Source organism: Neoarius graeffei, chromosome 22 (assembly GCF_027579695.1).
Source record: "Neoarius graeffei isolate fNeoGra1 chromosome 22, fNeoGra1.pri, whole genome shotgun sequence".
NCBI classification, from domain to species: domain Eukaryota; kingdom Metazoa; phylum Chordata; class Actinopteri; order Siluriformes; family Ariidae; genus Neoarius; species Neoarius graeffei.
In genome coordinates this window covers 53,513,045-53,538,428 of record NC_083590.1, presented here as the reverse complement: position 1 = coordinate 53,538,428, position 25,384 = coordinate 53,513,045, and the positions used below count along the sequence as shown (strand labels likewise).

The 25,384-nt window shown below is 44.2% G+C and overlaps 1 protein-coding gene across 1 annotated transcript in view; it reads right to left on the bottom strand.

The window, feature by feature from the left end:
- Positions 1-9,053: 9,053 nt before the first annotated feature.
- Positions 9,054-25,384, bottom strand: part of chrna11 (cholinergic receptor, nicotinic, alpha 11) — a 101,190-nt gene continuing 84,859 nt past the window's right edge. Inside the window, exons 9-10 of the mRNA XM_060904968.1 lie at positions 22,196-22,305; positions 9,054-9,797 (exon numbers count right to left, since the gene is read on the bottom strand). Of these exons, the coding sequence (XP_060760951.1) occupies positions 9,054-9,797; positions 22,196-22,305 (854 nt within the window). The remainder of the gene's footprint in view (positions 9,798-22,195; positions 22,306-25,384) is intronic.

Sequence of the window (25,384 nt, the reverse complement as noted above, 5' to 3'; positions counted from 1 at the left end):
GTTTCCCCCACAGTCCAAAGACATGCAGGTTAGGTTAACTGGTGACTCTAAATTGACCGTAGGTGTGAGTGTGAATGGTTGTCTGTGTCTATGTGTCAGCCCTGTGATGATCTGGCGACTTGTCCAGGGTGTACCCCGCCTTTCGCCCGTAGTCAGCTGGGATAGGCTCCAGCTTGCCTGCGACCCTGTAGAAGGATAAAGCGGCTAGAGATAATGAGATGAGATGAGATGATTCTCATTTGGCCTTATTTTCTATCAAATATGCTTCAGATATGAAAGAGTTACTGTCCTGAAAACATTAAAATTGAGTTATCCAATGAGATTTTTTTTTTTTTGTTGTTGTTTCTAGGCAGAGAAGGGTTTAGAGCTGGTTAGGACTTCATTGCCGGGACAGAAGGCCATGGCGGTGTATGTTTATGTAGGAAGTGAGGGATGAATTAACCAATCAGATTTTAATTTATAGTGAGAGGGACCAAAATTGTATTTCCCTAAGTCTTCTCAAAGGCCAACGCAAGCTTAACCATGAGTCAGCACTGTCAGTGCTGCAGTGATGTAACCTTCCAGGCAGTGTAGCGTTCATGAGTGGTGTTAGCAAATACTAATAAAGTAGTCAAGCCAGTACTATCGAGAGCAGGTAGCACAGGCTAACAACTGAGAAACTAAGATTTCTGTCTCCAGACTCTTCTTTCAAGCACATGTGACAATGTCATAATTTCATATGAATAAAGTTTTTTTTGTGAAATATGTTAATTTGTTGGGTTCTGTTAATGGTTCCACTATTGTTTCAGATGGGGTGTTAGTGTAACACACCTGTGGACATTATCATGCTTGGGCTATGTCAGTCCTGCGCGCCTTGGCGCGTGCACTCTAAGAGGGTTACAGCACGCGCGCCGTCAACAAGGCTCACCTGCCCTTAATCAATGAACTATGCTTGGACTATTTAAGGACTGCGCCGAGTAAAGGACAACGCGAAGTATTATGCCGCATTTACTGTAGTGTGCATACTAAGTCTTGTTTCCTAGTTCCTAGTTCTAGTTGACTTCCTGGTTTTTGATTCTTGTTTTCTTGTATCTAGTTCTCGTTAGTCTTGCCTCTGATACTCTGTCTGTGCCTCGTTTTGACCTCCTGCCTGTTTCCACAATTATGACCTCGCCTGCTCCCTTGGACTGTTTGCCTGTTGTGTGCGTCTTACGCACTTTATGTCTGTCTCATACTGTTTATGGTTAATGAATATATCTGGGCTTACATCTGTCATACTAACACACCTGATAGGCTGTCTGGAAAGGTAATATATTTTTTATTTTTCCCCAAGATATAATATTTATGTTTTGATGTAAGAATGTTTTGATACACATCCGCTGTTTGTATCAAATATGCTATGTAAATTAGCATTGTAAAATTCCGTGTGAAAAGTCAAATGTTTATCTGAGTAGCCATTTGGCTGGGTGCTAACTGGTGTATTATGTTGTAGGGATGCCAGAATTCTTTCCCGTCTCCATGTGTTGATAGCCTTGTCATTGACGGTTTTCCAGAGACTTTTAGTTATTATTAGAGTAACTGACTGGTTATAGTCCATTACACACGCACTTGCCCCAGTATTTTTCACTCAGACTTACAGTGGTGCTTGAAAGTTTGTGAACCCTTTAGAATTTTCTAGATTTCTGCATAAATATGACCTAAAACATCGTCAGATTTTCACACAAGTCCTAAAAGTAGATAAAGAGAGCCCAGTTAAACAAATGAGACAAAAATATTATACTTGGTCATTTATTTATTGAGGAAAATGGAACAATATTACAAAGCTGTGAGTGGCAAAAGTATGTGAACCTCTAGGATTAGCAGTTAATTTGAAGGTGAAATTAGAGTCAGGTGTTTTCAATCAGTGGAATGACAATCAGGTGTGAGTGGGCACCCTGTTTTATTTAAAGAACAGGGATCTTTCAAAGTCTGATCTTCACAACACATGTTTGTGGAAGTGTATCATGGCACGAGCAAAGGAGATTTCTAAGGACCTCAGAAAAAGCTTTGTTGATGCTCATCAGGCTGGAAAAGGTTGTAAACCCATCTCTAAAGAGTTTGGACTCCACCAATCCACAGTCAGATGGATTGTGTACAAATGGAGGAAATTCAAGACCATTGTTACCCTCCCCAGGAGTGGTCGATCAACAAAGATCACTCCAAGAGCAAGGCGTGTAATAGTCGGCGAGGTCACAAAGGACCCCAGGGTAACTTCTAAGCAACTGAAGGCCTCTCTCACATTGTCTAATGTTAATGTTCATGAGTCCACCATCAGGAGAACACTGAACAACAATGGTGTGCATGGCAGGGTTGCAAGGAGAAAGCCACTGCTCTCCAAAAAGAACATTGCTATTTGTCTAACTTGCCCCATGCAGCTCTAACTCTTGTGATGGTGGCAGCTTCGCAGCCCCCACTAGTACAGAGAGTGCCACCTAGATAACTGTAGGTGTCCACCACATCAAGACGGTGCTCCCCAACATCACGTAATCATGTGGTCTTCCATTGATGGGATGGGCTGTTCCTAGACATCTGCTACATCTGTATGTAGGGTCAGGTTTGAGTCTGCCATATATATTACTGCACTTCTTATGAATCCAGTGAGAAGAACCACTGCATAGGATGGAGTTACTACCGACACCTTTCCTACACACACCACAGGGATGCTTTCCTGAATCCCTCAATGAGTTAAGGTTCGGACCGGACACCATTATCTTGGTTTTGGTCATGTTTACATGAAGACCTCCCAACTCCAATTCTGCCTTCCAGACATGCAATTTCTCCAACAGTCCATCCAGTGAGTCAGATGAGATAACCAGGTCATCAGCTTACAACAGCTCCCAGAGACGGCCAGTGCGAAAGTCACGTGACAAGGCCTCCAGTACGATGATAAACAATAACAGGCTCAACACTGAGCCTTGATGGACTCCGACTTGAACACTGAAGCTGTCACTAAAGGTGTTGATGAATATTACATCATTTGTACCACTTCCAGACACAAAACTGAACTGCATCTCATCTATTGCCACTTGCTCACATGTTATCTTTTCAACTACCCTCTCAATCACCTTCAAACAGTGCTCAGTTAATTTCAGGCCCCTATAGTTCCCTCTCTCCATGGCATCACCCTTGCTTTTGTACAAATTCCAGAACTACTGTGACTAACATATGAAGTGGGATTTTATGGCTGGATGCCCTTCCTATCACCAACCTAGAAATTACAGCCTCTAGGATGCTGGGTACTAAAGGTTGCTAACCACCAGGAGCCAAAAACAAGAGAGCTGAAGGAGATGCCACAATGTGCCACAAGATAGAATATGTTGACATACTGGTTTTAAGGCGCCAGTAGCCCACCTTTCGACCCTTCTCCTGTTGGTTTGAAATGGTTCTGCCACATGAAGGCCAGGAGCTGGACTTGATTGCCATAGGCTATATTTTGTGCTGAGCCATTGGGGCATTTTATAGGCTGAAAGGGCAAAGCCTCACAACCACCCCAGCAATAACCTTTAGAACCATATCTCTTGCAAAATCCTTTGCCCTGTTGCTTTTTTGGTGTGTCTGGCTAAGTTTTGGCTGAGCTGAAGTCCCTGCTTTAATAGTAATGGTTCGCCACTGAATTTCATCATATGTGGCAGAGAAGTAACACCTCTCTGATAATCAGCCAGGTAAATCCCACAAAATATAAAATCAGATTTTGCAAATACTGGGTCATATTCAGATATGAATCCTGCACATGCAGTGAGATTAACGATTTTATCAATTTACCTTCAAACAGTATTTGTCAGATGAGAAGATGAAATACTTCTTTGATTCATCTTCAGTAAGCTCAGAGTCACAGAGGATCCATACTACATCTCAGGAACACTGGGTGAAGGCAGGAGAATTCACACCAATTCATCACAGGGCTCTATGCACACATTCACCCTCCAGAATACTAAAGAGTACTTACAAAGAGCACAGACATGGTTCTGAATGTCTCCTGACCTCTCTTACTCTGGAGTTTGGACACCATCTGAGTGTGTGCTGTTGGGAAAAATCTACTGTCTTCCAAATGATGGCTGCTTCTGCATTTCTGCTGAATCAGTTATTTGATCAACCTGCATGGCTAAGCAATTAATATGGTATATGTCTTGGCCCTCTCTGCCATGCTTATTTGTTTTTTTTTTTTTCTTATCATAAACATTTTTTCTTTGCTTATCTAAGTAATTCCAACTGCCCAGTTTTGGTTGTGCTGTTATTAATGATGTAGTTCTTGTGCTCTAACTCTTGCCAAACCTTTTGGCTCTCAAGCTAGCAATAATTGTCATTCTAAAGAGTATCTGGTTTCTGGGTGCATGTTTCAGTGTCATCCAGCTGTAATCACTTGCTCCTTTCCTGAATGTATTCTGATGATCAATAGATTAAAGGTCTTCTAATGTAAGTGGTGAGTTATAAACCTTCTGCGACCTAATTCAGTTGATACAATACTACTACAGTCCACCCCAGTCCTTAAAACCAAGTCTGCAAATTTGGCTCTTTTATATTTATTGACCATCTACATCCAATCTGCTCAGATTGGACAGCATGACGAAATCAGCTTGTGCTCCCTCACTGTAATATGGGAATTTGCACTAGCTTCCTAGCTCCATTTCCTACTACCAATCTAGCTCTTTCTAGCATCCCCAGAAATGTTTAGACATTGAGTGAGTGGACAGTTTGCTCACTGTTTCCTGTTGGATTGTTAAATGGAAACAGTTTAAAAGCAAGTCTGAAACAACAAAAGTGTCAATGATACCTGATAGCTGAATGACTGTCAGTGGTCTTTATTCATCAGAGTTGTGTAGAAACACAAGAAGATTTGAGAATGCTGTACAAATTGGTCAATGTTTTATTTATTCAAATACTTTGAAATGGACATTAATCAAGTGTTAAAAAGTGAAAGCTATGGAATTCTGAGAATAAAGTCTTACTACCTCAAGAAAGACAAAGAAACAACATGTCAGAATAAAGAACAGTATAGTATAGTTTTACCAAATTAAATAAAAAGAAATTCAGTGCTGTGTGCAGAAAAGGAGATAGCTCATGTGAACTATTCATTCCTCTCTCACAATCAGATCCATCCATGATCTATATCCATCAGGGTTGGAGGGGAAGCTGGAGTCAATCCCAGCTGACTTCAGGTGAGATACAGGGTTCACCCTGGGAAGGTCACTAATCTATCACAGAGCTGAACAACCATCACACTCACATTAACACCAATGGAGCACTTGCATGTGACGTCACAGCCGATCCAGATTGTGACAGACACCATCTTGTCGGTCAAACGCCATATTTCCACCTTCTACTTCTGGTTCTACTTCTGCTTTTACTTCTACCTTTTCTTCTGGAAAACCCTACTATATACAATTCTACTGCAACGGCTGCGGCTACAAGCTCTCCCTACCTGTGCATGTTTTTTATGTTTTTTGTGTGTATTTTTGCGTGTTCTTCGTCTGTACCGGACTTCAATATCCACTACAACCGTATGGACTTACTGGACATTGGTTTCCAGCAGAAAATGACAGTTTGTAGCGATTTCCATTGCATGCACACCATTCCGGACGAGATAGCGAGACCAGCGGGGTCTCCGTGGATTGTTATCGGAAGCAAAGCGAAGGAGGCGGCGTCGGGAGTGGAAGCAAAAGCGAGGCTGCAGAGCCGGTGTTCTGTAAAGTTATCCTACCTCTTGGATTTGTCCTACCAAGCCTACTGCGCATGCGCGAAATCCAGGAGGGTACACCGGCCTGTTGACTAAGCTCAGAAAACAGCCACTCAACTCTCTACTGCTAAGCCTCTACTTCTCCAACACCAGATCCATGGTAAACAAGACGGACAATTTGGAATTACAGCTGGAATTACCTTATTCTATTCTATAATCGGCTGGTCAGTGCTATACTCAATACTTAAGTGACTTACCCATCCAGCGAGGATTATTTTCTTGTTTACAAGATGCCACATCTGAGTCGCTGACAAATCCTGAATTTCTGTAAAGATAACTGTCCAGAGATTTATAAGCACGCAGTGCTTCACCACTGAACAGCGAGGGAAAGTTAATGAGGTAATTATACACGTCTGGGTATTCCACCTCTGGCAGTTCCATATCCACTGACACGGTCATGAAAACTATGTCCGGTAATCGATAAGGGTCACTAATCTGTAGATCGTTTATTTTAGACATATATCTAGTTATCTGTTCATTAGAAAAATGAGCCGTGTAGTCCGTCAGTTGAAATCGATCCATTCTGTACACGAGTGCAGCAGTATTCAGCTGTGTTTTTTACCGACAAGATGGCGGCTGTGTACTTTCCGGTCACGTGACTGCAAGATCTCTATGGGGGATTTATTTGCTTTTTACACAGGCAGCAGGAACAAGTTGCGCCCACTTTCCTTTGTGTTTACATGCTCACACTCTATCCGTGGCAAACTGGAGGTTAGACCTATAAACACAAAAGTGTGCATGCACAAATCAGTGATCAGAAGCTTGTTGTTAACTTGCTTTATTGTCCTCTTGCTGCACATTTCTGTTTAAATGGTCAGTGATTCTGCGGTAAATCCAACTTTCACTTCCAGAAAATTGATTCACTCTGAGTGATGTGCTGTTCAGGGAACGAATCAACTCTTTGAGTCAGCTCTTTTAGATGAATTTTAAATAAAAAAAAAACAAGCAATGATTTGCATCTCCCCCCCAACTGGATGAGGGTAAGAACTTCTTCTTTAGTCATCACTGCGATTGGCTTGGGAATCTCTTCACACCATCATTTAAAGGTAGAGAAGCTTGACAAGGAACAGCACTCAAGAAGAACTGACCATTGAATTTGCTATGAAATGGTCTTGTCCAGATGATAAATAGCCCGGATGTGCTACCACACAAGCTACTTGCCATTGATTGTGTTTAGACGGTAAGCGGGAACAAAGTTGTGTCACTTCGAAAAGGGGAGCAACTTGTTCCAAAACAAATCATGCTTAGATGGGCATTTGCGCCAGGGCAACTTGTTCCAGGAGCAACTTGTTCCAGTGCAAGTGCCCATGTAAAAGCAGCCTTAGAGTAGCCAGTTGATCAAATCCACGTGTTTGGACTGCAGGAGGAAACCCACACAGGCAAACATTGAGACCCTACTCAGAAAGGCCCCGGTCAGCCGCAAGTTTCAAACCCAGAGCCTTCTTGCTGTGAGGTAACAGTTCTAACCCCTGCAACACCGTGTCAACCTACGGTCAGAGCCTGACGCTGATATCCTACGACTATGGCATTCTACATTCTTTAAATGTAATATTCTTGAGTGTTACACTTCATAACCTTTTTCCCAAAAGATGAAAATCTCCAAATCTTTTTTTTTCAGCCTCAAATCAGCATCAAAGGAATGTGTCATAAAAATTATTGACTTGAATTACTTATTAGCCAAGAGATGGATTGATCAATTGATTGTTGGTAGTTCTCAAATTGTGTACACTCATTTTATCATAATAACTATGCTGAATAAGTGCCACTGAATGTTAGAAAAATAACAACAATCAGCGAACGTCAATTGAAAGTTTAAAAAGTGACTTCAAGGAAACAAAAGGAAATAGTAGAAAATGTCCTAACTTATACTATTTAAAAATGTTCGGCTTGGTGCGAGGGAACTTTGATTCCTGCTCATGGTTGCTGAGTTAATGTGTTTGAGAAAATCCCCGCTGTTTAAAGCAACTGCTTTCAACCATACAACAGCTACAGTGCATGCTGGATCCAACATTTGGTCCAGCACTGGGCCCACTGTTACTGAACAGACAATATAGTCTCATGGTCTTTTCTTTAGAAAGTCAAATGTTCCTATCATTTGTAAATGTTCCCAAGAAAAGGTAATGGGTGGGGTAATGGTTCTTAAACTTCATTCTTATGAAATTCAGTGGACTTTAATATTCTGCAAGTGTTTTTTTTTTTCTTTTCTTTTGACCACTGTCTCTTATCTAAGTATGGAAATAAAATATCTGGAAGATTGTAAAAGTGTCGTTAGTGCCTGTGTGCCATTTCTCAGTGTCTCTCAAGGGAATCATTCCAGCATTCCATCTCTTTGTCTCAGCGCTATCAATCTCTCCTCTTTGCATTATGTAAGTCTAGTCTGTTATTTTGTTGCCTTTGAATGAACTTGCAGCCGTGTGCTGTGTTTAAAGATGAGAGATGCTCTATTTTACATCTCTCCCACAACAGGATTCCAGCTTTGCCAGGAACATGTTTTGTTTCTACTTCTCTCTCTTAGTTTTTCTCCTAAAACTGTTTTGTGATTTCCTACGCTGTTCACCTCACATCTTCCTCAGTACCAGTAAACAACAGTTGATAACCAATTCCCTTTCTTTCCCACCTCTTTCTCATTCATCCTTCTAGCTCTCTTTCATTGCCTTTGTCCTTCCATCTGCTCTTCCCTCAGTGATGATTTACCATCTCCATCCATCAGTATCTCAGTAGGTTTAACAATCATTCTGTGTACCATTTGTTCCTAAAGTCTGTATTCAGTTAGTACCCATTGGTCTATTGTATTTTACTGCAGAAAGTAAAAACTCCTCTGTGTGCTATCAAAAAGAAATGGGGAAAAGAAATCCTTATCTTCATTTTCTTCTGTATGAAAGATTTCTGTTTTTAGTCAATACCACCTACACATCCTGAGCATCTCCTCCTTCTCTTTTGTTACTCACTCTTACAGGCTCTATTTTTTTTCATTCAGCGCAACACACTCAAACATGCACATTCGCAAAATATATTTTGACACTTGATCTTGGAATGTCCTATAATGACAAAGACCATGTTACGGTACATCCTTTTGAATGAGATTTTTGTTCCCATTGTCTCCCCCGTTCTTTGAGGTTAATGTTTGGCTGGATACTATTGCCATAAAAGACATCAATTTCTGTCCATGTAGCTGGCAAGTTATAGAGGCCTATTATTTAATACACTTTGTTTCCCACAACCCGAAGGTCTTTAATGAATAGTCGGAAATATTTCCTGCTTACTGACAGACTTTCCTGCATCTACATTATTGTGCATCTCATCAAATGAAGTCCTTGGAAACAGCTTCGACAAAGTTGGGTGCTGACATGAGGATGGAGATGGTGCAGATGATGTTAAAAACACTGAAGGCCACAAGGCAGAGACGGTCGATGACAGCTCCTGCAAACTTCCACTGCTCTGTTACACTGTCACTTTCATCCTGGGCTCTAAAACGCTCAGCAATGTAACGCACCTCATCCAGGATAGCCTGCAGCTGTGGATCTCCTCCACTGCCACTGGCTGCTGAACATGAACAACCACCAACACCACCTGAGACCGTACTGGGGCATCCAGGGGCATCCAGGTTTGGCGTTGGTGGAGGGGGTGGACTGCTGAAATGTGAGGGCAAGTGGAGTGGTGGGCTGGAAGACCCTGGTCGAATGACACCACCTGATATGCTGTTCCTTGGGGCCGAGTCGATCAACAATGGAGGTGGCGAGGCCTCGTCCAAGCTTGGGAAGCCAGTGTACAGCAAGTTCCCATTGTTGTTAGCACTGTTACCCTGTGAGAGCAGGTGGTTAGCATGGCCTGCTGCTTGCAAGAGGCTCTGGGGGTGGAGTGGGTGGAGTGTGGTAGGCACATGGTGGTGTTGGTGGTCAATTGTGTTGGGAAGACTGCCAGTGTGGGACTCTGAAGAGCAACGGCGTAGATGTGGAGCACACGGAGGACGCTCAGGGTCTTCACACTCACCGGGGCGCTTCATGCGCAAAAACCAGGCCACCCACTGGAGCAGAACCAGCTGGACCTTAAAAAGGAAGACATGAAGAGATGACCATTAGGGGAAGAAAAATTAATTATAGATAGCCACCTTTTCATCCTGGATCTGAGTGATTGGGATGCTGGCATTCCAAATGATAATGAAATGTTGTAAGACATTATTTTAAAATGTGTAACCTTTGGCAGAACTACATTCTAATTATTCCTCTTCCTTGTCAATACATACTGACTCAGTAAGCTCTCCATTATGCCACCGAAGCAAATTACATGAGAAAGTATATTAGCTTGAACATGTATGAACAGTATTCCTAGTGAAGAAGGACCTCTATAAGTATTTTCTTATTCAAAATCTGTGAAATTTTATCATGAAGCTCTCTAAACTTATAAAGATAACATATGTACTTTCCCAACTCAAAACAGAATTTCAAATGAAGAAAAATAATTATTGCTTATTGAATTCAGTTGATTTTTTTTAAAAAAAAGATCTGAGAAGCTTCTAAAGCCACCAGAAGTATCTTTTTTTTTTTTTAATGTGAGTGATAATTGCCAGCACTTTCCAACTGTCACTTGAAGGACAAAACTTGAATTATGAAGGACTTGTTATTCACTTTGTGACAACTCTATGTTTAGTTTTGTTACTTAACACTTTTCCATTTAAAATTATTCCATCGACAATAGTATACACTCACTGGCCACTTTATTAGGTACACCCACCCACCTGCTGTTTTATGCAGTTATCTAATCAGCTAATCCCTTGACAGCAGCCGAATGCATAAAATCATACAGATATAAATCAAGAGCTTCAGTTAATGTTCACTTCAAACATCAGAATGAGAAAAATGTTGATAAGAGAGGTCAGAGCAGGGGCGCAGATAGAATTTTTGAACTGGGGGGGACTGAGCTGTCAGCAAATGATTCCATTTTGTGTGTGTATATATATATATATATATATATATATATATATATACACACACACACTACTGTTCAAAAGTTTGGGGTCACTTTGAAATGTCCTTATTTTTGAAAGAAAAGCACTGTTCTTTTCAATGAAGATCACTTTAAACTAATCAGAAATACACTCTATACATTGCTAATGTGGTAAATGACTATTCTAGCTGCAAATGTCTGGTTTTTGGTGCAATATCTCCATAGGTGTATAGAGGCCCATTTCCAGCAACTCTCACTCCAGTGTTCTAATGGTACAATGTGTTTGCTCATTGCCTCAGAAGGCTAATGGATGATTAGAAAACCCTTGTACAATCATGTTAGCACAGCTGAAAACAGTTGAGCTCTTTAGAGAAGCTATAAAACTGACCTTCCTTTGAGCAGATTGAGTTTCTGGAGCATCACATTTGTGGGGTCGATTAAATGCTCAAAATGGCCAGAAAAATGTCTTGACTATATTTTCTATTCATTTTACAACTTATGGTGGTAAATAAAAGTGTGACTTTTCATGGAAAACACAAAATTGTCTGGGTGACCCCAAACTTTTGAACGGTAGTGTGTATACATGTTATTTCACCTCCCTCACTGCCATCAGCAGGAACTACCTGCAGGCCAGGACAATGATAACATTTTAACATAGCCTATGGAAATCCATAGTTTACACATTATCATCACGCACAGAAATTGCAAAACTGCAAAACTAGTTTTAAAACCGCCAAGTTCCAACTGTTAAACATAGCGAGAGGCTGGGCTACGTGTGTGTGTGTAAAGTGTAAACCAGTGCATCCTGACTTTCTAACTATGCTTGTGTGTTGCGTGAGCGGCAGTCAGTCAACAACTCTTCGCAAAGTTTCCTTATGAAACAATATGCTCGCTGAAATTATGGCAGGGAACGCCAGATTAAACATTAAAACTGCCTTCTGAGCACTGTATCTACAGGCTACCACCGAAAGAAGGAGGCTACCAGAAAGGCATCTCTACTCCGTATGATTTTACTTTCACTACGACATTACTTTGAACAGACTATCAAAAAATTGCAAGGTGATATGATAAAGTAAGGCACAGTTTACTTACAGTCGTTTAAAAAAAAACCGATGCAATCGTTTTCTGCCTTTTGGCACCCTTCATCATGCCGTGTTGGGGTCCTGAACTAGGAGGCGCTGTCCCCGATATGCCTGTCAAACTTGTGGGTAACCATAGCAACCAAGCTCGAGCTCGCAGCCTGTGCAGTCTGCGCAGTTGCAACTATGTATGTACTGCTGTGCACCTCAATAAACCGAATGGTAATTAGTCTTTTAATTTTTCCATGAGGTTTGCCTTATGCAAAGAAAGACAGCATAGACATTTTTTCCTCCTTATAAGTGGGGGGGGGGGACCGAACGAGGTGAATTTAAATCTGGGTGGGACGAATCCCCCCCGTCCCCCTCTCTATCTGCACCCGTGGGTCAGAGGGAAATGGCCAGATTGGTTCACCCTGCCAGGAAGGATATAGTAACTCATATAATCACCCTTTACAACCGTGGTGAGCAGAAAAGCATCTCAGCATGCAACAGCAGAAGAACACATTGGGTTCCACTCCTGCCAGCCAAGAACAGGAATCTTAGACTCAAGAACAAGTTCCTATTAAAGTGGCCAGTGAGTGTAAATTGATTAATTATTCACTCACTATCTGTTTTAACCTCTCCTTACATGACGGGTATGCCAGATGACCACGTGTGTTATTGCATTACTTAAAGAAACAGTAAATTTAGTGACCTTTTACCTCAAATCTAAAGGGATATGCTATTAGGATAGCTAAAGGCTAATCCAAGTCCAGACCAACATCAGTATCGCAGAGATTTACTATAATTTTAATGCAAAATTTTATTTGTAAAAATTTTGGATTTCCTACCACAGTCCTGGTCAGAGAAAGGCATAAACCATAATGATATACAGTACTGTGCAAAAGTTTTAGGCCCCCTAGTTTTTTCTTTCAAACAAGCTTTGTTATAGATTTCTATTTTATGACTTCTACAGTAGGGCGGCATGGTGGTGTAGTGGTTAGCACTGTCGCCTCACAGCAAGAAGGTCCTGGGTTCAAGCCCAGCGGCTGGTGAGGGCCTTTCTATGTGGAGTTTGCACGTTCTCCCCGTGTCTATGTAGGTTTCCACCAGGTACTCTGGTTTCCCCCGCAGTCAAAAGGCATGTAGGTTAGGCTAATTGGTGGCTTTAAATTGACCGTAGCTGTGAATGTTTGTCTATGTCTACAGTATGTGTTAGCCCTGCGATGACCTGGCAACTTGTCCAGGGTGTACCCCACCTCTTGCCCATAGTCAGCTGGGATAGGCTCCAGCTTGCCTGCGACCCTGTAGGACAGGATAAGCGGCTACAGATAATGGATGGATGGACTTCTACATTATCGAGCCAGTACAAAAACATTTTAGAGTTCCAAACATTTGCTTTCCAGCACAAAATTAAATCCATCCATCCATTATCCATAACTGTTATCCTGTTCAGGCTTGTGAGCAAGCTGGAGCCTATCCCAGGTGAGTATGGACAAGATGGTGGGTACATCCTGGACAAGTCGCCAGATCATCACAGGACTGACACATAGAGACAAACAACCATTCACACTCATGGTCAATTAAGAGCCACCAATTAGCCTAACCTGCATGTCTTTGGACTGTGGGGGAAACCGGAGCATCTGGAAGAAACCCACACAGACACGGGGAGAACATGCAAACTCCACACAGAAAGGCCCCTGTCAGCCACTGGGCTTGAACCCAGAACCTTCTTGCTGTGAGGTGACAGTGCTAACCACTACACCACCATGCTACACAAAGGTACATGTTACAGAAAAAAAAGTTTGTATCTGAACACCATATTCCATAAGAGAGCACTTTTCAGATTAAAAAAGAAAAACATAATGAAGGCTCCTGGGTTTTGGAGCAAAATGAAGAAGTGACTGTGACAGTCAAAGTGTCCAGAAGAACTGTGGCTGGTTCTGCAAGATGCTCAGTAAAACTTACAGCTCATTTCCTTATAAAACTGCACTCATTGTACCTGAGACTACTATTTTTTTTAAAAGCAAAGGGTCATCTCACACCAAATATTGACTTTGTTTCATTTATCATGGCTTACTGATTACTGTTTATAGTATTTTTTTTAAATATTGAAACATTTCATTTCGTTATTTTAAAGTGCATATCACAGGTAAATTCAGGAGCAAGATCAATGTAATTCTCCTATTTTATATTAAACTTTGGTCAAATATCTGTAACATTCTGCATTTTGTGCAATTTTTTTTTACCTTGCGCAATGCCAGAAAAATTCAGTTGAAATCAAGCCATTTAAGGCGAATTGGTCCGCCTCTGAAAAAACTTGGCATGTGAATATCCTGGCAAACATTGATTTTCGTGATGTCGCATGCGTGACGCCTCCTTCTGAATCCTACATCAGCGCTGGTTTGTTTACGAGAAAATGACCTGGTGGTTTTCTGCTAATTTCTTCAACGTTATCATGTAATTATTAAAATGGTTAACAGATGCATCATAGGAGGGTGTAGCAACACCAATCTTGATGGGATTAGTACTCATCGTTTTCCAAAAGACCGGACAATGAGAGAGAAATGGGAGCGCTTGGTCTACACAGGCTGTGCACTGAAACCGTGCAAAGCTCGCGCAGCCTGCTGGCGCTTCTGCAGATAACGGCACGAATCTGGCTCCAGACTCATCTCATCTCATCTCATTATCTCTAGCCGCTTTATCCTTCTACAGGGTCGCAGGCAAGCTGGAGCCTATCCCAGCTGACTATGGGCGAAAGGCGGGGTACACCCTGGACAAGTCGCCAGGTCATCACAGGGCTGACACATAGACACAGACAACCATTCACACTCACATTCACACCTACGGTCAATTTAGAGTCACCAGTTAACCTAACCTGCATGTCTTTGGACTGTGGGGGAAACCGGAGCACCCGGAGGAAACCCACGCGGACACGGGGAGAACATGCAAACTCCACACAGAAAGGCCCTCGCCGGCCCCGGGGCTCGAACCCAGGACCTTCTTGCTGTGAGGCGACAGCGCTAACCACTACACCACCGTGCCGCCCGGCTCCAGACTCCCTTGGGATTTTTCCAGACGCGTTTTGTTATTTTATTTTTTTCTGCTGTAGACAGATGGCCTTGTGCAAAATTACCCTTCTGGATGAGTGTGTAAAGGGACATACTTTCATATAAAAACCCCACAAAATTGGTCCACTTTAAGCCATTTTTGGTTGACCGCATTTCTTTACATGTGCCTAAGACTTTTGCACAGTACTTTATTTAGCTAAGAATGTCTTGCTGTTCACACTGGAGAAAAATGCTGGCTCAGGCCAAGTTTACATTAGACCGTATCTGTCTCGTTTTCTTCGCGGATGCACTGTCCATTTACATTAAAACACCTGGAAACACCGGGAAACGGGAATCCGCCAGGGTCCACGTATTCAATCCAGATCATGTCTGGTCCGGTGCTGTGTAAACATTGAGAATACGCGGATACGCTGTGCTGAGCTCTAGCTGGCGTCGTCATTGGACAACGTCACTGTAACATCCACCTTCCTGATTCGCTGGCATTGGTCATGTGACACGACTGCTGAAAAACGGCGCGGACTTCTGCCTTGTATCACCTTTCATTAAAGAGTATAAAAGTATGAAAATACTGCAAATACTGATGCAAATACTGCCCATTGTGTAGTTATGATTGTTTTTAGGCTTGCCATCCTTCCACTTGCAAGTGGTAAGTGACGCGCATACCCGATATGCACTGGGATCACACACACAGCGGCTCAGTCCCGAATCACTGCTCGTGCGCTTCACTCGCGCGCTCTGTGAGCTGTGCAGGGCCGGAGTGCGCACCCTGCAGAGGGCACTCGCTGTTCAGGGCGGAGTGATTTGGAGCGCAGGATGCCTGCGGAGCTGAGTGTATCCGTGTATTGGCGTTGCTGTGTGCAGGCGAATCATGTATTGGCGTTGCTGTGTGCACGCGAATCGTTTTAAAAACGTTAATCTGCTGATCCGCTGATACGGTCTAATGTAAACCCCACCTTAGGAGACAAGCCTATTCCTCATATCAAGTAACAAGCTTTTTCAAAAAATAGTCATCAGAGAGGCTTTAGAAGAGAAAAGTCAGCATAATGGGGGGGAGGGAGATCTATCCAGAGTTATATGTTTAGTAGGGGGTTAATGTTGCATATCATGTGCAAACTCCATCTCTGAAGTTCCCTCTTTCACACTGAAATACATCTTGGTGTAATATAAAAAAGTTTCATATATTCACTGAAGGGGCGGCATGGTGGTGTAGTGGTTAGCGCTGTCGCCTCACAGCAAGAAGGTCCTGGGTTCGAGCCCCGGGGCTGGCGAGGGCCTTTCTGTGTGGAGTTTGCATGTTCTCCGCATGGGTTTCCTCTGGGTGCTCTGGTTTCCCCCACAGTCCAAAGACATGCAGGTTAGGTTAACTGGTGACTCTAAATTGACCGTAGGTGTGAGTGTGAATGGTTGTCTGTGTCTATGTGTCAGCCCTGTGATGACCTGGCGACTTGTCCAGGGTGTACCCTGCCTTTCGCCTGTAGTCAGCTGGGATAGGCTCCAGCTTGCCTGCGACCCTGTAGAAGGATAAAGCGGCTACAGATAATGAGATGAGATGAATGAGATATTCACTGAACTCTATGTGCAAATAAACTGACCTTGGATCTACAGTATCTTTCAAATCATACATTCTCTGTTCAGTTTCCCTTGGTAAATACTTTTTTTTATTCACTATTAATCTGTTCACTGTGCCACAGTATCAGTATCATCTTTCATTGTATATAGTATACAATCTAGATGATGTGTACTCTTGTTGACTATGTAAGTATACGATGATGTTTTGATGAATTTGAACCTCAAAATTTGTTAACATTTTACTATTATGATGACATACAGTCTACTGACCATAAAACTCATCACATTTAATCACTATAACTGTTCAAAGAATCGTATTTCCCTTTGCCATCGTACAATAATGTCTCTTTGCACAATGACCAATTTGTAAAGTCAGTCCTGGTATAACATTTGTAACCCAAATAGAGACGACAGGAATTGATAGTAGCTGACACTGTATCTGTGTGAGTGGTGCACGAAGGCTCAATTCAGGATTTTTCTACCCACTTTAGGTCTGTATAAGCTGCATTATGTCTTGAATTGTTAATGACCGATCCAAAAAATTATATAAAACACAATATTATTATATAGTGCTCCAAAACACAACCAGTCATAAATGGACTAAAATAATTTTAACGTTGATTTAATTAATTGCCTCATTGTCATTAGCCCACATACTGTACATATTGAAGAATGAAGAAATAGCATCCTTTATAAACAGGCTACATGTCTGTGAATAAACAGACATTTTCTCCAGTGTGATTCTAAAGCCAAGGCATATCTGCAGCAGTTGTTTAACATAAGTCTCAGCATACGTACTCAGCATACTCAGCATGGGGAAGCCATGGTTAGAGAAGCAGCTCTGGGACCAAAAGGTCACCGGTTCAATTCCCTGGACCAGCAGGAATGGCTGAAGTGCCTTTGAACAAGGCGCCTAACCCCGAACTGCTCTCCAGGCTGTGTTTATTCTCTGGGGCTGGGTATGTTGTACATTGCTCTGGATAAGAGTGGCTGTTAATCAATCATACTGCTTGACCTCACTTAATTTTGGTGGATTTGGTAATGTAAATTGGCCAGATTATATTAAAATATTCAACAACTTGCTATTATAATAATCTTTACTATTATAATGAGCGCCACTCTTCTGGGAAGGCTTTCCACTAGATTTTGGGGCATGGCTGTGGGGATTTGTGCTGATTAATGAGATCAGACAATTATGTTGGGGTGTTGAGGCTCCAGTTCTAGTTGATCCCAAAGGTGTTCAGTGGGGTTGAGTTCAGTCAGGGGTCTATGCAGCACACTTGAGTTCTTCACTCCAACCTTCACCACCATGTCTTCATGGAGCTCGCTCTGTGTACAGGAGCATCATCATCGTCATGCTGGAACAGGTTTGGGCCTCTTAGTTCCAGTGAAGGGAAACTCTAAAGTTACAGCATACAGAGACACTCTATACAACTGTGTGCTTCAGACTTTGTGGTAACAGTTTGGGAAAGAACCACATATAGGTGTGATGGTATCTCACATCTCTGCTTGCCTACGTGACATTCAGAGCTGGATGGACAACCATTACCTCAAGCTCAACCCAGGCAAGATGGAGGTGATCTACATTCAGTGACCCAAGATGGTAGCACGGACAGATGCAGCGGCTCGGGGATCTCAGTTATATAGCAGCATTTTTGTATTTTTATGTGTTATGTTTACTTGTTCAGTATGCTCAAGCATTCGGCAGACATTTATATTATGGACAAACTGAACTGCTTAAAATCAGAGCTCTATGCCAGGATTGCACCTCTGAAAACCTGTACCCTATCCCACCGGAGAGCCTGCGTACTGAAAAGCCCAGCGGAACAACAATCATCCAACCCATGAGGCATCGGAGGCGGCGTAAGGAAAGGAAGCAAAAGCAAGGCAAAAGAGCCAGCATATGAGCTAGGCTACAGGCTAACCTACACAGACCATCCCTGCTGAGTCTCTTCCTTACCAACTCCCAGTCACTCGTCAATAAGATGGATGAAATATGACTGAGAATTACCACTCACCGAATGGATAGCTGTGTGATGGTAATAACAGAGACTTGGCTGGATAGCACGATCCCCAGAGTGGCTTTTGAGTTAGGAAGCTGCTCTGTTTACCAAGTAGACAGAACTGATGGCTCCAGTAAGAGCAAAGGTGAAGGAGTGTACATATACGTTAATAATGACTGGTGCACATTGATGGACATTATTAGGTCGCATTGCTCCCTGGACATTGAATATCTGGCTTTGAAATGCAGACCTTTCTACATGCCGAGAGAGTTTACTGCTATCTTAATCATGGCTGTTTACATTCCACCACAGGCTAATGCTAAGTTAGCTCTGGAGGAGCTGCATGGTGCCATTAATAGCCAGCCGAAAGCACATCCAGAGGGAGCTGTGATTGCAGCAGGAGACTTTAATCACACGGATTTAAAGACTGCACTGCAAAAAAATATATCTTAGTGAGTGAAAATATCTTGAAAATAGTTGAAATGATCTAGCATTTCCTATTAGAAGAATGCAAGACACCAATTCTGAGATTATTAAACCTAGTTCTAGATTGCAACCAACTTATCAAGTAAAAATATCTGTCCATGCAGCAAGATTGTTTCACTTGTATTAAGTAATTTTCTCCTCAAATTCAGTTTTTTTGCAGTGTGTAATGCCCAAACTGCACAATAATGTACATTTCCCAACCAGAGACAAGAATATTCTGGATCAGGCACCAATATTCCAGGAGCTTATAAAGCTGCCCCATCCCCACACCCTGGCCTATCTGACCACATTGCACTGGAAATTATTCCATCTTACAGACCTCTAATCTACAGAACATGACCAGCTGTTAAAACTGTCCAAGTCTGAAGTGAAGAATCCACTTTATTGCTGCAGGACTGTTTTGAAAATACTGACTGGGAGTTGTTTGCACAGAATACAGACTTGGAGGAATACAGCTCACCTGTTTTAGCTTACATAGCCTTCTGCACTGACACAGTGTTAACCACCAAGACCATCAAGGTGTTCCCAAACCAAAAGCCCTGGTTTGATAGCAATGTTCAGTCTCTGCTCAGGGCACAGGACACTTCCTACAGGTCAGCGGACAAGCTGGCATACAGTAATGCCTGGGGAGAACTAAAGAATGACATTAAAGAAGCCAAGCGCAGATACCAGCAATGCATTGAGGGCCACTTTGATGACAACCCCCACAGCATGTAGGGAGGTATTAAAGCCATAACGGACTACAAAAGTAGCACCCTGCTGACCAGCCATAATGCTATGCTTTCTGACACCCTGAACCAGTTTTTTGTGCGCTTTGATAACCACACCAACAGAGCGAGAACTGAAACAATAATACCATCCAGGGATGAGCCTGTACTTGTCTTGCAGCGCCATCAGGTGAGATCCACTCTGAGGAAGGTTGACATCACCAAAGCAGCAGGACCAGACAGGGTGCCAGGCCACACACTGAAGTCCTGTGCTGACCAATTAGCAGGGGTGTTCACTGATGTCTTTAATTTGTCCCTGTAGCAGGCTGTTGTCCCCACATGGCTTAAATCTACCACTGTTGTCCCCGTGCCCAAAAAGCAAGCAGTCAGGTGTCTCAATGACTATCACCCAGTTGCTCTGACACCAATTATTATCAAGTGCTTCAAGAGGCTCATACTATCTTACATCAAGGCCAACATCCCCATTGATCTGGACAGCCACCAGTTTGCCTACTGTGGAAACAGATTGATGGAGGATACAATCTCAGTGGCACTACACACAACCTTGTCTCATCTGGAACATCCCAACACACATCTCAGGATGCTATTTAGTAATTTTAGCTCCACTTTCTATACAATAGTCCCACATGAACTAGTAAACAAGCTCAACAACCTGGGATTAACCACTACACTCTGCTCATGGATTTTGGACTTCCTCACCAACAGACCGCAAAACGTCAGGGTGGGTAACCACACATCATCCACTCTCATCCTGAACACAGGAGTACCACAGGGCTGTGTCCTTAGCCCAGCCCTTTTCACTGTATTCACATACGACTGCACACCCATCCACTCCTCTAGCACTATAGTGAAGTTTGCTGATGACACAACTATAGTGGGACTGATATCGAGAAGCCCTACAGAGAGGAGGTTCAACACCTGGTCCAGTGGCGTTCAGACAGTAACCTGGTACTGAACACAACCAAAACAAAGGAGGTTGTTGTGGACTTCAGGAGAACCAGGAACCCCCCCCCACACACACACACACACACACTACATTAATGGTGAAGAGGTGGAGAGGGTCAATGACCTCAAATTCCCAGGACTGCACATCACAAAGGATCTGACATAGACCCTTAACACCTCACACCTAGTGAAAAAAGCTCAGCAGAGGCTTTTCTTCTTGAGAAAACTTAAAGCCAAACTTCCCTCTCAGCTCTTAGTAAACTTCTGTAGGAGCACAATAGAGAGCTTTCTCTGCTACTGCATCACAGTTTGGTACACCAGCTGTACTGTAGAGAACCGGAGAAATTTGGAATGTATAGTTAAGACTGCACAGAGGATTGTGGGGACTAAGCTACCAAATCTGGACATAGTTTATGCTAACTGTTTATGTAAGAGGGCTAACACCATTATCAAGGACTCAACACACCCAGGTCATAAACTGTTTGGCCCCCTCCCATCAGGCAAAAGATACAGGATCATCAGAACATGCACAAGTAGACTGAGGAACAGCTTCTTCCCCAGAGCTGTAGTCTCCATTACAGCTTCTTCATCTCCCTGGGGGACATTTCTATATCACTTTCACTCAGCACAAAGAACCTAGGGGACATGTTTGATGACAGACTCTCCTCAGCGAACACTGCTGCAATGACCTGGATGTGCAGATTTCTCCTTTGCAACATTTGAAGGATCTCCCCTTTCCTCACCACCTACTTTACTCAGCTCCTAATCCAAGTCCTGACCTTCTCCTGCTTGAACTACTGCAACCCTCTCCTTGCTGGCCTCCCAGCATCTGCCACCAGACCCCCACAGCTCATCCAGAATGCTGCAGCCCACCTGGTCTATAACCTCCCTTGTTCCTCCCATTCTACCCTCTTCTCACTGCCCTTCACTGACTGCCTGTCACAGCTCGCATCAAATTTAAGACATTGGTGCTAGCTTACCAGGCAGTCAAGGGGTCAGGGCCAGCATACCTCCAGAGTCTAATCTGCCCTGACACACCAACCAGATCCCTATGCACTGCTGTCTGTCCTGGCTCCCCATTGGTGGAATGACCTTCCCATTGAGGTCAGAACTGCTGACTCCCTGACCCACCTCTTCAGGCTGCACCTCTCCCCTACATCCCTGCCCACTGTGTAATCACATAGCAGTCTTAGCGGTCCTGACCAACCCAAGCTGTGTGCTGTCTAGCCTGGTCATGATATCTTGGTGTTAGCTGATTGGGGTTTAATTTTTCTCTGTTTAGTTGTACTTTGTCAGCTCATTTGTATGGTTGGCTTGTTTTCCTTGGCTGGTTGTTGAGTATTGGTACTCCAACAGAATATTACACTGTGTTATTCTGTCACTTGTACAGTTGAGACTAGAACTTTCTTGTCTAGAAGTTCAGCACTTCTTGTGACTTTTGCACTTGCTGGAGGTTGCTCTGGATAAAAGCATCTGCTAAATGCCTTTAATGTAATGTAGTGTAATGGTCCAGCATCCACAAACATTTGGCTATGTGTGTATGCCATTTGTGATTTGGACAACTTACTGACCATTATCAAGATGATAGGATAAAAATATCAGATTTCTGGGGGGGAGGGAGGATACTGGATAGCTTTACCCATTTTGGCATGTTTCCCCCATTTGGATCATGATGATGATATTGTAGAACAACCACAGTTGCTATGACTGACATCCCAACGATGATCATTATACTAGCAAAGTACTGCCCTGAGAGAGAGAGAGAGAGAGAGAGAGAGAGAATTAATTTGTTTGATTGACATGAAAAAAGATCATTAATAATTTCCTAAAATGAGACATGAAAAAATGCAACACAGAGAAAAGCTCACTATGATCACTATACATGGTAGAGTAAATAAAAATCAAGGTGTTAGAGAAAGAGAAGGGGTGACGGAGAGGAAAAAAGAAAGCAGGATGAGTTATCCAGCCATTCATAATCCAACACTCCAGAAAGGGCAGAAAATAAGCTACTACATATATATCACTGCAGATCATGACTTAGCACTTTTCAGGGGCTCATAAAATGTAGAGGAAGGTGATTGTGGCAGTGGGGGCGTGGTCAAGCATCGGTCTGTGACCTGAGGGCGGAGTCAGGGAAGGTAAGTGGCAGAATCACTACACCTGATGTCAATTAACCAGTGATTGTGTGTCTTCCCCAGTGACCACGCCCTATATAAAAAGAGAGAGAGAGCAGAGGAGGGGAGCTCTCTCCCCAACCAGACAACTGATGTGTGTGTGTGTTTCTGAGTGTCTGGGAAGAGTGAACGCTGAAAAGTGGTATAATAAAGAGTTTTTTCAACTCAGTTCTGTCCTGCCATACTTCTGTGCTCCACCCACCTGCGCAAAGTTTTACAGTGGTGCTGAAACCCGGGAAGGAGCACAGAGAAGAACAACCCCATGGAGTCCTCCCCCTTCGCGGACCTGGTCCACGCCCTCGCCACGGCCCAACGGAGCCAGCACCAGGCGCTGGTCGACCTCCGAAAGGAGCAAGCACAAAGGTTCGAGGCCCTGGTGCTGGCGCAACAGGAAGATCGTCAGGCATTCTGGCACCTCCTCGCGTCAGCGGGGTCCTCCACCACCGCGGGCCCACCCCACCTCACCCTTACGAAGATGGGCCCGCATGACGACCCCGAGGCCTTCGTAGCGCTCTTTGAGCAAGCAGCAGATGCCTGGGGCTGGCCGGTGGAACAGCGCGCGGCGCGCCTCCTCCCCCTGCTAATGGGCGAGGCGCAGCTGGCCGCGCTACAGCTCCCCGCCAACAGCCGGCTGGTCTACACTGACCTGCACCAGGCCGTCCTCCAGCGTGTGGGGTGCACCTCAGAACAACAATGCCAGTGCTTCCGCGCTCTACGCCTAGAGGAGGTCGGCCGCCCGTTTGGCCAGAAACTTCGGGACGCCTGCCGACGGTAGCTGAGGGCTGACAACCGCGACGCCAAGGGACTCCTCGATCTGGTGGGACTGGAGCAGTTCATCGCACGACTTCCCGAAGGGACCGCGGAATGGGTCCAGTGCCATCGCCTGGTGTCGCTGGATCAGGCCATCGAGTTGGCGGAGGATCATTTGGTGGCTGTTCCCACGGTAGGATTGCAGATCTCCTCTTCTCCTCTCTCTCCCCCTCCCCTTCTGTGTCTCATCCTCGCCCTGTTCCCCCACCGCGGAGGCGGGGGCCGGCTCCACCCCAGCCGGCCTGCCGCACCTGCGGTGCCCTCCCGTTTCCCGCTTCCGTGTCTGTCTCTCGCCCCCCTCAGGTGAGTGAGCCCCAGAGCGCCGGTGCAGAGAGAGATCCCGGGCCGGTTTGCTGGTGCTGCGGGGAGCCGGGGCACCTCCAGCATCAGTGCTCGGTAATGGAGGTGGGCGCAGTGGTCCGGATCCCTGACGCGCCAGGAACCACCCTCGATCGGGCCGGAGCGTATCGCATACTGGTGAGTATCCAAGGGGATATGTATCAGGCTTTGGTGGACTGTGGCTGTAATCAGACCTCAATCCACCAAAGCCTGGTGCAAGACGAGGCATTGGGACGAGCACAATTGGTGAAAGTGTTGTGTGTGTGCACGGGGATGTTCACAACTACCCTTTAGTGTCGGTCCACATTCTATTTCGAGGGGAAAAATTTAGTGTAAAGGCGGCGGTTAATCCTCACCTTACCCACTCGATAATTTTGGGGACTGATTGGCCGGGATTTCGGGAGTTAATGACTCATTTAGTAAAGAGTGGGTCCTGCCATAGTTCAGCAGGGGGAGGTCCCGGTGTGGCTTTGGTGGGAGCAGCTGTCACAGAGCCGTCTACGTCATCTCCGCGTCAGAGTGAGGAGTAGCAGGCTCCTCCTCCCTCTCTCAGGGAATCCCTCATGGATTTCCTGTTAGAACAGGCACGGGACGAGACTCTGCAGCATGCGTTTGACCAAGTGAGAGTAATTGGTGGTCAAACGCTCCAGCCAAACGCCACCCCGTCCTTCCCCTATTTCTCTATTATGAAGGATAGATTATACCAAGTGACGCAGGACACTCAGACTAAAGAGCAGATCATGCAGCTTTTGATTCCAAAGAGCTGCCGGGAATTGGTATTCAGGGTGGCTCATTTTAATCCCATGGCTGGACATTTGGGGCAGGATAAGACACTAGCCTGAATAATGGCCTAGTTCTATTGGCCAGGGATTTGCAGCGATGTCCGTAGGTGGTGTATGGCATGCCGCGAATGCCAGTTAGTAAATCCAGTGGCCATTCCAAAAGCGCCTTTGCGCCCTCTACCATTAATCGAGACCCCGTTCGAAAGAATTGGGATGGATCTCATCGGGCCATTAGATCGGTCAACATGAGGATATCGCTTTATTTTAGTTCTGGTGGACTATGCAACGCGATACCCGGAAGCAGTGCCTCTGCGCAATATCTCAGCACGCAGTATTGCGGAAGCGCTCTTCCACGTCATCTCCCGAGTTGGAATCCCCAAAGAGATTCTGACTGATCAAGGCACTTCGTTTATGTCACGCACACTGTACGAACTGTATGGGTTACTGGGAATTAAGCCGATCTGCCCCAGTGTTTATCACCCACAAACAGACGGTTTGGTCAAACGGTTCAATCGCACCCTCAAAAATATAATTAAAAAATTCTTAAGCGAGGACGCACGCAATTGGGATAAATGGCTCGAACCCCTGTTATTTGCAGTGCGACAGGTCCCACAAGCCTCCACGGGGTTCTCCCCATTCGAATTATTATATGGGCGTAAGCCGCGCAGCATCCTAGATGTACTGCAAGAAAATTGGGAGGAGGGACCTTCACCGAGCAAAAAC